This window comes from Acanthopagrus latus, chromosome 15 (assembly GCF_904848185.1).
Source record: "Acanthopagrus latus isolate v.2019 chromosome 15, fAcaLat1.1, whole genome shotgun sequence".
Taxonomy (NCBI): Eukaryota; Metazoa; Chordata; class Actinopteri; order Spariformes; family Sparidae; genus Acanthopagrus; species Acanthopagrus latus.
Genome location: NC_051053.1, coordinates 8,225,061 through 8,238,510, shown reverse-complemented (window position 1 = coordinate 8,238,510; position 13,450 = coordinate 8,225,061). Strand labels below are relative to the sequence as shown.

The window sequence follows — 13,450 nt, the reverse complement described above, 5'->3', positions numbered from 1 at the left end:
GCCCCGATCCTGGGAAAAATAAAGGGAGATCTTTCGCAGGTCTTGTTGTTACCATCGACAGCATAACGACATTGTGTCTCAAGAAAAGTGACACGCTGGTAAACTTCAGAGGGTTGCTTCAGAGCTGATTTACAAGCTCAGGGTGCTTTTGGTGTTTTACAGTGTTTTAATGGTGGTAGTGCTGCATCGCACCTTAAAGTAGTGGGCCCAGTAGTCAGGCACTATGGCTATTTGCATTGCTGCTGTCAAATAAATGCATTCACTGATGAAATAGATACAGCATATTATATCTTGTTTATCATTATGTGTGGGAGAGAAATCTATGGCCCACAACTTTCTGGCCCCACAGGATACGATTCCGTACATACCCTGTATAAAGGTTAGGCCCGATTAGGCATGGCTGAGGGCATAGTGACCTCTGATCTATGAGTGTATATCTCTCATGGTCTTTGTTAACGAAGCAACACGAGGCTGCTGTACATATGTTTACAAAAATGTGTTGATATGACGTGTGTTGAAGTCAAGTCTGTGGGCTTGTCAACACTTTAAGTGGCGCTTGAACATCGTTCATTCAGTGCTGAGTTTGGCGACCGGTCTTAGTGGTTTCCAGTCAGCAGTGAGCTGCCTGATCAGGATGTGCAACCCTCTCCGCCGATGAGAAAGAAGTCAGATGTCAACCTCTTCCTCGCTCTGGAAAAAAATGTGTCTTATTCAGAATTTTTTTCATCTATTAGGATTTTTAGGATTTTTCAAAACAAGTTCAACATCTTCTGGGTGAACTCTATGATCTTTATGATACTGTTCCCCTGCTTTTCCGGTGCCTTTGTGGTGACAAATGTGACACACAATGACAAAAATTACTACAGCGAGGGAAACAAAACGGATCTCTGACAAACCAAGGCTGCCGTTTAGGTAAAACTCATAGGATGGCCTTCAGCAGATCTGCAGTTGCAGACTGACTCCCATGTTCCTTAGAGGATATAACCAGGAACAAGAGAAAGGTTCAGGAGGTTTGACTTGACAGTACGCTGTGTGTACAGCTGTGCTGTCGTTTTGTTCCCTCCGTGGCCATGTTCGTATAAACTATTTCAACGTAGGTCATCGTGTCTCTGAGTCAAAATTGATTCTGTGGTATTTCCAGCTACAAAAGATGCCTCCAAGACCACAGTATGATTTGATCACACACACGCAATGTGAAATCAACCAAAGAAGTAATTGGTTTAGTTTTTAGTATAGTTTACAATGCTGCTAAAACTTTTACACTGAAAGTTTTGAGCTGAAAAGCCAAATCAAAATCGACTTCAGGGAAAGTTTTGTCTGTCTCCAGAGAAGTCTCGTATAGTTTGTTTTATCAGGAAGTTGTGTGCTTGATTACTCAACATTAAACAGCCTGATATATATAAGAATGAAAAAAAATACACACACTACCTTCTGCTATTTTCTGTTAGGCCTGAGGCAGTCTACTGAAATCTCTGGGTGAACTCTTTATGAATGTGTTTGTGCAGAAGATTGCACAACAACTTCTTCTCACTTTTAGATTTCATTGACAACACCTCGAGAAGACTTCTTACACAGTATACACATGAAAGGTTTTCTCTTCCTTTCAGGTGTAAAGGCAATTTAAGGACTCCTCTTGCATTCTGGGTGACCAAACAAATATACAAACATTTTTTTGCTTTAAGTTTTGTGCTCTGCTGTGATTAACAAGTCATGCTCCTTTTGCTGCCAGCGGCCCATACATTACTTTTTGTCCTCTGCCTCTGTCGGAGGAGTTGATAAATCCTCTCTGACCAGTCTTTGTCCTGCTTCTTTTATCAAGTCCCTCTCAATGTTACATCCTGCTCCACCCATTTCCAATCATGTCAAACCGCTGAGGAAAATTACACCCTCAAAGCAATTTCGTTTTCAGGTCCAGGACAAGCATCGTGGAGAGAGCACATCCCCCAAAACACTTCTACAGGAGCTGCATCAAAGGCTCCAGTCTTGAAAAAAATAAGTTTTCTTTTTCTTTTCTTTTTTTTTTTTTCCAGAAAATGCCAAAGGATGTGTCCTCATCAGAACTTTCCCTAGCCTGTACACAAAAACAACAGGCAAACACCAGTAAAAATAGACGGCCATAAGGTTGGAGACAAAGGTAACTGTATTGTATCCATATGTTTAAGTGATACTAGACAACACAATCCAACTGACCATACACATTGCTCTGTTTATTTTGGATGTTTACGTTGGGCACGACAGTTTGTCATGAAGCAGCTAGCGCTCGCTACGAGCCAACAATGGGACTGTTTCAGGCCTTTCAGTCCCACTTATAGCTTCCTCCTTTCACACTGGAAAAAAAAAACACCACTAACACTAACATTTTGTCTTGAATCGAGATGTGCATAACGCACTTTGGAGCCCATGTTAACTAATTCTACAATAGTCACAAGTGTGCTATGCCACAGGCCAGCAGCCACAAATGCAACATTGTCACCAGTGCAAATTGCGCAGAAGCCGACCTACATGGCAATATATGGGCAGAGTCAGAATAATTTACTGCAAAGTCAACGTCAGTGTATTTCTTTCCAGTGTATAGACTGTCACTGATATTACCAGAGCCCGGCTATTAGCCTAAGGGGAGAAATCCTTGGACCCCCAGTAAAAAAAAGGCTCTATCTACGGAGCAAGATAGATTGAGTAAGATTTTTCAAAGAAGTTTAATGTCTTCTGGGTGAACTTTATGATCTGCTGCTTTTTAAGCTACTGTTCCCCTGCTTGTTCCGGTGCCTTTGCGATGACGACCACGACACACAAGGAAAAAAACTGCAGCGAGGCAGGCTCTTCTCCTTGCAATGTGAAAAACACCTATTTCAAGCAGGACCACCCACATACATCCGATAATTGGGTGGCTTAAGTGCAAAATCAAACTATTGCATCATGCTACTTTATGCTAATGCAGACCAATCCTTCATGTTACATTCAAGCTTCACATGAATGAACTGCCTGTCAACTGCAGGGACAAATAGAACACCTGTTGAACAGCATCACAATGGACAAAAGTAGACACCACTTTACATGTATGTGAGAGTGCTTTAGAGTGCGTTTCATTACATTCATTAGATTGGAAATATAATTAATATCCCAGCCTGGCTATAGAATAGAGCTTGTACCAAACAGCAGGTGGTGCACTGCCAGTATAGGAAATTAGCCATATATAATGTTGGATATTAATAGTGCTGAATAGTGCTGCTATACTTTATTCATATTCCATTACTGCATCTTATGGACACGCATGAGCCGACAGTTTTCAGAAAACCAATTATGTTGGTTGTGTTAAATCTTGACATCCTGTTTTCTACGACACCACTTGCAGTCAAGTTAAACCTTGTACGTTTTTATGATGCTTTTTTTACGTTTTTGATATAAGCATGTTGACTGTTTCGCGCCTGTGTGAAGCGTATATGATTTGTTCACAATTTGTCAGAAAAATTGGCAAAGTGTGTGTACACAAGCCAGGAAATTTGACTCTGGTCAGGTTTGCTCTCAGTGTACAGGTCATGGTTTTTTATAGTTTTACTACTTATAGTTTTACAATGCATGTCATGTCATGTCATTGTCCGTAACCGCTTATCCCTTTCCATGGGGTCACGGAGTGTTGCTGCTGGAGCCAATCCCAGCCTTGTCTCAGGGCGAGGGCAGGGTGCTCCCTGGATAAGTCGCCAGCTCATTGCAGAGTTTTACAATGCATCTGTTGATTAAGTTGTTTCCTTTAGTTACTCTTTTTAAATATGTATATGTGACATTATTATTCCTATTAGAGCTACGATAACATCATTATATTGTGTTTGGCTCTATTGATTATTTTACTGTCCTCCTATTGTGTCAATGTCTTTTACCACATTATTATTATTATTATTATTATTATTATTATTATTATTATTATTATTATTATAACCATGCAATTAGAGTGCAATTTTGACCAATTTTATTCTGGAATAGTCAAACAAAATGCAAAGTAATGTTAATTCCACCCATCACTGTTACCTGATTATAATTAGCTGGTTCATCGACATTGAAACAGCTGGTGGCAGTAATTTTCCCTCACTTGAGGGCTTTTTCAATTTGCACATAAAAAAACAGGAGGATGAAGTCACATACATATCAACATTCCACTCACTCCACCCTTGATACTTCCATAATTGGCAGTGGTCTCTGCATCTTGAATGTAATCATGATAAGCTGCCTAGTGAGACAGGTTATTATAAATCGTGTTAGATTCAGTGATGGCGGTTAACGAAGAGAGTTCTCTGTCACATTCCACCAGGTTTTAGATTGTGTCTTCAAGCCAAGGCAGTGACTCTTGTTCAAGATTGCACTGGCATGCTGCATTTTAATTCAAAATGCTTGTACTTTTACATTTAAGCATCATCACTTCATAAAAACCTTACTATATGTCGATGAAGGATCTGAATCTTCTAGGTTATGGTAGTACTAATAGGCAACTATTTCAGTTTCTTGAAGAGGTCTCACCTCTCATCCAAGAGGCTTCTTTAGTTCTAACTAACTGGAGGGGAGTTTGAAGGCTTTTAAGCTCTTTGTGAGAGTAACAGAGTTGTTAGACGAGTGATTGTTAAGCTTAACAGCTATTCACACCTGGGCTCACCTAACCCTAGCAACCCACATGAGGGGCGGTTGGGTAAACAACCCTCAAGTGGCCCTAACAACTCTGAAACTCTGAGTCCACATCTGTCTTTAACAACTCTGTGAGGACACTCCCACGCTGAGTGTAAAAAGCCTGCAACTCCCCTCCAGTTAGGTAGAATTGAAGAAGCCTCTTGGATGAGAGGTGAAACATCTTCAAGACACTGAAACAAGTCCAGTCGCATATGATATATAGCATTCTGAATAACTATTGTATTAGGTTCAACTAGCTAAAAATTAAGCCTGTAATAACTTAATTCTCAACTGAAGTGTGTCCAAGCGTTGATAATTGACAACATTTTACTGAACGGATGCATTTAATCTCATATTACAAAGAGAATAAGAATTATTACACATCAGTCAAGTCTACTTATGCACATTAGCATATTATGCATGTCGGTCCGTTGGGAATTAGTTATCTTTTTTATCTGCTTCAACACAACAGGAGATGAAATTCTCCCTTAGCAAGCAGGATCTCAGCTGTCGGCACACACAAACAGAATGAACCGAGGCGTAGAGTCTGAGCGTGAATTCATTACAATCTGGGGAAATAATTGAATTTTATCGACTTGAGGCTCTCGTTGGCGTTCTGTGGGTGCCCACCACAGCAACACTTATGTACACCCACTTCAAAGTCTAATCCCTTTATGATCTCCTTGTTCATTTGGTCCTAATTAAATGGATGCTATTTAGATCTGAACCTAAAGCAAACCTAAATGCATGAATCTTATGCTGACACATGCTGCTGGATGGTGACGTGATTGACTATACATTGCACAAAGACACATAGATACAAAGCAACATTAGTATTCAACACCAGTCATATTTTTGGCCACTTGATGAATGTAAAGCTGATATTCATTCTCCTTTAGGCGCTGTTTTTGGTCTCCACCAGCTCTGGAGGGAAATATTTGACTGATTTGCTGCCATTTGCTGTTGACCAGCCAGTCCAAAACTGTGTTTGTGTGCAGTTTGGCCCTGGGCAGGTGGTACAGAGGGGGTTTAAAACATCTTGCTTTCCACATAGCTCTATGTCTGTATGCACGTCGACCCAAATTCCACTCATCCTTACGGAAGCCTCTGTGAACGCTCATGTGTTTGCGAAACTCTTCCTTCTGCGTTACTGTATTTTGCGGTCTGGAATATGTTTTGAGTACCTGCGTTGAACACAAGGGGCATATGTATGTAAGTATGGACACAAAACAGGGCGCCTGGAAATAATGAGAGTGGGGAAAAAAACAGTAAAGTTGTAGGCAGTCAAACCAAAACAATGAGCTGAAAGATGCTAGAATGCCTAACAGGGCTGGATGAGAATTATCTGGATTTGTACTATGATGGACTCCTATCACATACAGTGATTGATCCATTGTTAATTGTTAACAACATGTCCAATATCCATTAGGAGCTGTGAAGACGGACGGACATTTTGCAGGTCAAGAAGCAGCACACACACTTCCTCCTCGTATAGGGGCAGAGGTAGTGACTGCATTATGAGCCCTACGCCCAACATCGGAGCTCATTAAACATACATTCATTTCTTTGTCGTAAATTCCGATGGGTAACAATGTTTATTCAGACAGTTAACATAAAAAATTGTTCACATTGTTACTTGTGCGTATTTAAGGGGACCAGTGGCTTGCCTCATTTCTGGCTGTGTTAGAGAAGCTTATGAAGGTTTAACCGTGTTCAATGAAGGTCATCTTGAAAATCTCACAGCGTCTCAGTTCAAATCCGTTTTGTGGATTTTCTTTCAGCGACAGTAATGCTGTTTATTGTGGGTGAGGAAGCTGCAGCAAAAATCAATAGACAAAAAAGTCTGGGGCATGAATGGACACAAAGAAAGAGAAGCTGAGATCATTTTAAAAGTCTTGCATGTTGCTTTGCAATTGTATCCGCCGTGCTTCCATGTCTGAAGGAGATAATTAAGGTTTAATGAGTACCTGTCAGCTCTGGCTCTGAAACGAATGCCTCCCCTGATGAAATATGCCAGTCCTCCCACCAATACTCCCTGGATTTGTAGACAAACAGATGGAAATTTATCTGGAAAATAATAAAAGTATGTGGTGTCCCTGGGACACAGAGTTTGTGCACTGCGGGAGCAATTGAATCCAGCATCCTGGGGACAGACATGACTGCATGGTGAGTAAAACACATTATGAGGCATACTTTTTTCTTCATCTGTGGAAGAGAGGTGAAAAGACTGTTGTGTTTGCAGTCTTTTCGCAGCTTTCACGCCGTCTAATTGGCGGGCTTGCTGCTTATTTCTACCTCAATTTGTTTTTAAGGGCCACGTTGCAGACCTATCGCCTGCTGACTTTACAGAGTTGGTATAAAACAACGATTCATTCAGAAACGGTGCAGTGGTCGGTGGTGGCGCCTGATTACTGCAATCACAACTTGTGCATGCCTGACGTTGCTCCCAGTCTATCTGCACATTAGAACCAGTCAGGCGTACGGCAGAATGAATTATTGCTGAGGGTTTGTCTGCAACATTCAACTATATATACCTTTATCTGCAAGCTTTTCTCACACCTGCCCACAGCAGTTACTTCATGTACAGTGATTAAAGGTAACTAGCTATGTACAATCAAATCAAACGGGACTGCGCATGAGATTAGGGGATCAGGGGTGCACAAAACTGATTCTCTTTTCCAAGTAATTCCATGCTTGCCATGGCAGATATGAGATGACACATTTGATGACACTGGAATAAAGTTCCAGGCTGGTAGCTTGTGCACACCTGAGGGTAACGGCTAGGATTAATGCGATGTGTTGTGTTCAGACTTGTAGACTTTTTCTCCTCCTGCAGTGTTATTGCCAACGACATCCAGTTCTGTGCCTCTAAAACTGTCGAATGTCCACAAGAGCAGCACAATATTTGCCTCTGCATACTTTACTCAGCATGGCTCAGCGTTAGTAGAACGACAGCAGGCTCCTCTTCATCTTCCTCCTTCTCTTCTCCTGCTACGTGTTCATTGACAGATTGCAGACAGACTTCAGAGTCGCACGCTGACAACTACGGTATCGAGCTGTTCAGATTCTGCGATTGGAGTGTCAATGGGAGCAATTTTGTTTCAAATTGTTGGCTCCATTTATCCGCTATGCTTTCACCGATATTATATAATAGCTGATAACGTAAATATTAGGCCAATATTTATCATATTTCACTGGAAAATACATTATAGTTGGTTGTTCTGGGTGAACAGAGGAGATAACAGTATTTTCTTGCATTGTTTAACTTCAGTGTACTCAGGACTCAGTTTCACAAGATGAGGAGCGGTACTGCAGTACACCTTGAGAGATCACACAACAACAACAAAAAACAACTATCTGCAGCTTTTAACCAGCGTCCTTGTTCTCTGAGTGGATGGAGACACGTTTAGTCTGCTTTGAATGGCTGAGATGGTTATGACCAAAATGTGATGCTGTTGATGATAAAAACGAAAAAAGGGGGGAAAAAAGAATGTTCAAGTGAATAGAAATCGCATCAGATGGTAAAAGAGGGAGGATTCAGGCAACAGTAATTGGCACAAAACACCACTGAGAGTTGAGACTGAAGCTACAAATGGGACATGAGCACTTTTCTTTTTAAATGTAACTTTTTTGACACCCTGACATCTTTGGCCAAATTAAAAAGCAAACACATTGCTGCTCTATTTGAAGCAGTGGCGATAAAAATGAAAAGAACTTTGGGGACACTTTCTCAGCATGTTTTGTCATTATCTTCGACTGAGTGTTCTTCTTTTTTTTTTTCTCAGATGCATCAGATCAAAAACAATCGAGGGAAAAACAAGAATCCAATCTCTGCATATTATGATCTTGTTTTCCCACATTCCATGCTGCGCTCACAGTGTGCCATAAGTGATCCCATCTCCTACAGTCTGTCACTTCAAACGCATCTGTGGGAGTCCAAATGTGATCAATCCGAGCGGCGCGCTGCCGCACCGAGAGACAGCGCAGACGCGCCACTGCGATTTCCACTGAACATCAAAGGATAAACTGGACTATTTTACAATTTGTGTCGTCACTGTGGCACTTGGTTCTCTTTTGCGCTCGGCAACAATCTCATCTCGTGCTCGGGAAAGTTGTCCAAAGTGCACTCCCGCTGGATGATTCCTTTTACGCACGGATGAGCAAGGACTTTACACCAAAGACTCAACTTACCCAGCGAGTTTCCGATGAGTGAAACGAAGAATACTATGATGTAAGCCACGATGAGAACCCATTCGTACTGCTTGGGGTGCAAGTACTCTCTCCAGATGTATCTCAGAAGTTCCTCGTCGTCATCCCAAGTGGAGTGCGGGTGTAACTCCGTGCTGTTGGCCACATGTGCAGGAGACAAACAGTCCTCGCAGTCCAGATTCCCGGTGATCCCGGACATCCTCCCAGATGTCTGCGCGTCTGTTGCAATTCCTCGCTGCTCTCCGTGCGTCTGCAGTGGCCGCAGGTTGCTGCGCAGACTGCCGGCGAGGACGCGGCACTGTAGCGCGATAACGACGCGCTTCCAAGACCTCGTCAGTGTGACGCTGGTTTCTCCTCTGCCTCCATGCGCGACCACAGCGGGGTCAGACACCGACAGCACAGATAACTGCAGCGAGCAAGAGCTACTTGAAGAGGTGGGAAACACGGAGGAGGGAGGGCGTGATGGATGGGGACAGACTGAGTGAGGGATGAGGGGGGAAATAAACTCATTGTCCTGCCCCTGGTTGTGTCCATACTGATATATATGTTATTTATAATACTGAATCTATGGTGCATTATTATAATTCCAGGCTCTTATTTCATATGCCACTGCAAGTGTTCTCTTTTTTATATATTAGACTAGTTCTTATTGTAGTAATTGTGTTTATGGATGTGTTTTACACATGGAAAGAAATCCTGTCATGTATAACGTTCGCCGAATTTACAAGAAGATCCAAAAACATGTATTAAGAATCCTCAGAGAAGGCATTTCACAAAGTTTAAATTCCTCTTATCTCAACCACTCACCAAATTGCTAGATTTTGTAAGGGAGTCTGGGGAATGTCTCTCCCTCTTCACCCCCTTGTGTCACCTGTAGTATGCTGGTGTGGAAATTTGCTCTCTGCTGTAATGCAAAACTTTTGTGTGAATAACTGTTAGATATAAGTTATACTGGCCATTCAATAAAATAAAATGACTGTTGCGCACAATTTGCTATGACTGACTTCCAACATCACTGTTTTTTTTTTTACTTCTGCTTAAAAGGTTGAGAATCCTGTTCATTGTAATGGCTTACCTTATAACATTCAAAAAAGTTCTTAGACTAAATAATAGGCCCCCTGTTTATTCTTTTCTGAGTGTGCACGGTCTATTACCTCTGTGAAGCCCCAGCCCTGAGGCTGCACATCCAATTATTATGAGCTCTACGAAAGTCCTTCAGCCAGTGATTCATGCAAAAACAGTTTAAGTTCCTTAGTTTCCACCTCATTGGGAGGATCCGCCTCACAGAAAGGAAAGCTAACACATTATTTCTCTCTGTTTCACACAGTCCACTTTACCTCCCAACAAACACCCTTCTGGGCATTGTGGTACCTCCTTATTTAATGTCAAATATAGCATGTTTCAGACAATTTCTCGAAATGTTATGATCTCTGGGCAGTGCCGTAACATACAGTATGTATTAAGGATCCTCTCTCTCCACAGTCCTGCCAGCATTGGATTAATTTTATTCCGCTTCTTTGAAGTTATGTTCGGTATAAAATTTCCACCTGCACACTACACAATTCATATCTTGTATTCTCATCTCCCATTGTTTAGCTGATAAATGTTTTCCTGGATCACATTCTCATTTAAGGAGAATTTTTCAGGTTCATAATTTTATTTTGCGTTACTACTAGAATAGTTTCTCAAAAAACACATCAGTTTTCTCACACTGTCCAGTGCTGCAGAGCTGTATTCCTCCTCTGAAACACTTTGTTTTAGCTTGAATACCCAGTCTGCTAATAAAATAAATAATGCGAGGCACACATTATGCAAATGTGTGACATGGTGATGCAGTGTGACGAAAATTAAGGCGGGACTTCTGACGAGGCATTTCAGGCACAGTATTTTCTGTGGGAGAGAGGAGCTTCTGGAGCAGACTTTGAACTTTTTTTTTTTTTTTTTTACTTTCAAGAGCTTTTACATGGACATGATCCAATATAAAACACTGAAGGAAAGAAAAAAAAAACACAAAAAGGCATAGTGGGGCTCATTTAACTGTTGGTGTTACTACAGAACAAGAGACACATCAGCCAGTTTGGATACTGTGCAGTTATTTATTACAATCTATATCAGTTCGTTATCTGTATCTGTATTTGAGTGTGGTACCATGGGATATGAGTAAAGCATAATATATTAAACTCAAATTATATTGATGTTTCAATCCTTTTATAGAGTCATTGCATGTGATGGACAAGGTGATGTCAGTGAATGGAGTCAGCCTGACTGGATATTGACTCGCAGCTGCTATTTCTATTTGGAATTCAGTGCACACCTCCACAAGGAGCCTCTAAACAAGGAGCTGATGCATAAATAATCAGTGGTTGACTTGAGACAATTTCACTTATGCCATTAACCCCTATGATGACATTGCACATGCTGCAGACACTCTGATTGAAATAAATTGGCTAATACACCTCAGAATGCTGGCAAACTGGTTGATATCGACAGACTGCTGAATATTGACTAAAAGCTTGGAGACATGTCAAGACAAGGGCTTATACAGCAATGATGTAGTCTGCTTTAGTTTCAGTCTTGCCATTGAGAGTCACTATTTTCACTTCCTTGGTGTGTCCACTGTTACAAGGTGAAGGATGATTCTCCAGTAAAACAGATGCAGTTAAGCCATGAATAATCTGCATACTGGATATATTTCAGGACACGGGTCAGCGTCTGACAGAGAATACTGTGATTTCTGAACAATGTCATTTTTGTCATTGACAGGGCTGCTGAGATTTGAGGTCAAGATGGATTAAAGCACAATGTTCTCACAGTGCTGTTTTGACAATTTGAACTGAGTATTTATCATAATACAAGAGAAGTGGATATTGTTGACTTGTTGTGGCGCAACATGATTACTATATATATTAACAGCAAATTTGATTTGTAGATGTCTTTTTGTTATAGACGTGTTTTGTTTTTTATCTTATCATTCCTGTCGTTTCTCATTTAGGACTGAACGATCTCAAAACATTTTCGATAAATGTGACGATTAAACAAAATATATCAAACCATCTCAATTAAAAAAATGTAAATAAAAATAACTATTGAGAATTGCTTGGATTTTTCTAAATTGGCCATCTATTTCAACTTTTTAAACATACAAACCATACGTCTGTTCAACTGTCTATCTATATTGTTTTTAAGTTTTGAATTTCTGTTTTTGTTTAGTTTTTGATTTATTGGGTCTTTTTCTTCTTTTTTTATTAAGAAAAGATGTTTTCTCTTCATTGATCCGTGTTGGATTCGTCATGTAATTGACTAGCGGGTCAGCACGAGTGGGGGCAGCTCCACTGTGTGCCATGTGAATCATTCACAACTATAATGCTGCCTCCCTGTCCCTGAAAAATGCTCAATGTATAATTGATCTAAAAAGAAGAAGAAGATCTTTCTCTTCTGATTATTTTTCTTCCCCCAAAACTACATAGTGCACCTTTAAATTGTACCTTTTTTTTTTGCCAAGTTACCTATAACACATTAAGCTGAACTGTCAAAACAACTTTGAAGCCATTTTGCTCAGTTTCATCGTGAGCACAGTGACTGCAGACTGCCTTTGTGGGGCAGAATGGGTTGCTCTTAAAATGACCAGCCGGTTCAAAGGCTTATTGAACTTATTGTTAGGCTACGTAGTTGCCATGACACCACAGGCAGGTTTGTATGAGAAGACCAGGTCCAGTATTGATTTCATCACCTTAGCGTTTCATCCTCATTTGAACACCTTGACAAGCTCAAGTTGTTTTCTTAAACTTTGCCATCAATATTGGAACTTTTCTGTTCTGTTTGTCCCATTTATTATAATATAAATATAGCCTATCCAATATAAACAATAGCTGTAATGGAAGAGCTTCACAAACGTTATGTCACCTGGGCACCATGATCCTTTGTTTTTTCCACTGTGCCTGCCATGGCTCAAGTATCATGGAAGACTGGAATGAGATAACAGAAATTGGTCTGAAGTCAGGTGTTTATACTTTTGCAGCTTTTCTCCTCAAGTCCAGCGTTAAAAGGTCATTGCAAATAAGCAGCACTCTATTTCTGCCTCCTAGAACAATGTCCTGAGGCTTCAAATCCCAAATCAGCTCCCATGAAGCAAGGCGATAAAACTTCAAAACACACACTTTATGATGAACAATAAAGAAATCCCCTGAAGCTTTTCATTTATACCATTATTTCTTCTTATTTATTGACACCAAAAGAGTAGAGAATGAACCAAATCGATATCAGTTATCCAATCACAGCTCTGGTTCCCCACGGGATAAACAGTGTCTGTGCATTTGAAACACCAAATCTCTGGAAGAAAGTGACAGGAAATAGCTCTTGCAGCTCCGACAAGAGATATGAGGGAACTCATTTTGTATTCCTGGAAACCTGGAGATGAAATCATGCTGGAGGTACCACGCTTGAAAAACTGCGAAATCGCTTCAGTGTTCCGGTTGAAAGGTTTTTCTTTTGTTTTCCTTTCTTACCTTTCCATTTCTTTTCTAAAGTACACCTTGAAAAAAAAAAAAGAAATTAAAAAAATGTCCGTCTGCTACAGCTCTAAGCTCTG

General features: G+C 40.7%; 1 protein-coding gene across 1 annotated transcript in view; it reads right to left on the bottom strand.

Annotated features, from left to right (window-relative positions):
- hcrtr2 (hypocretin (orexin) receptor 2) overlaps nt 1-9,244 on the bottom strand; it is a 30,203-nt gene extending 20,959 nt beyond the window's left edge. The window contains exon 1 of the mRNA XM_037122662.1: nt 8,845-9,244. Coding sequence (XP_036978557.1) covers nt 8,845-9,061 — 217 coding nt within the window. The 5' untranslated portion in view covers nt 9,062-9,244. The remainder of the gene's footprint in view (nt 1-8,844) is intronic.
- Nucleotides 9,245-13,450: the final 4,206 nt, after the last annotated feature.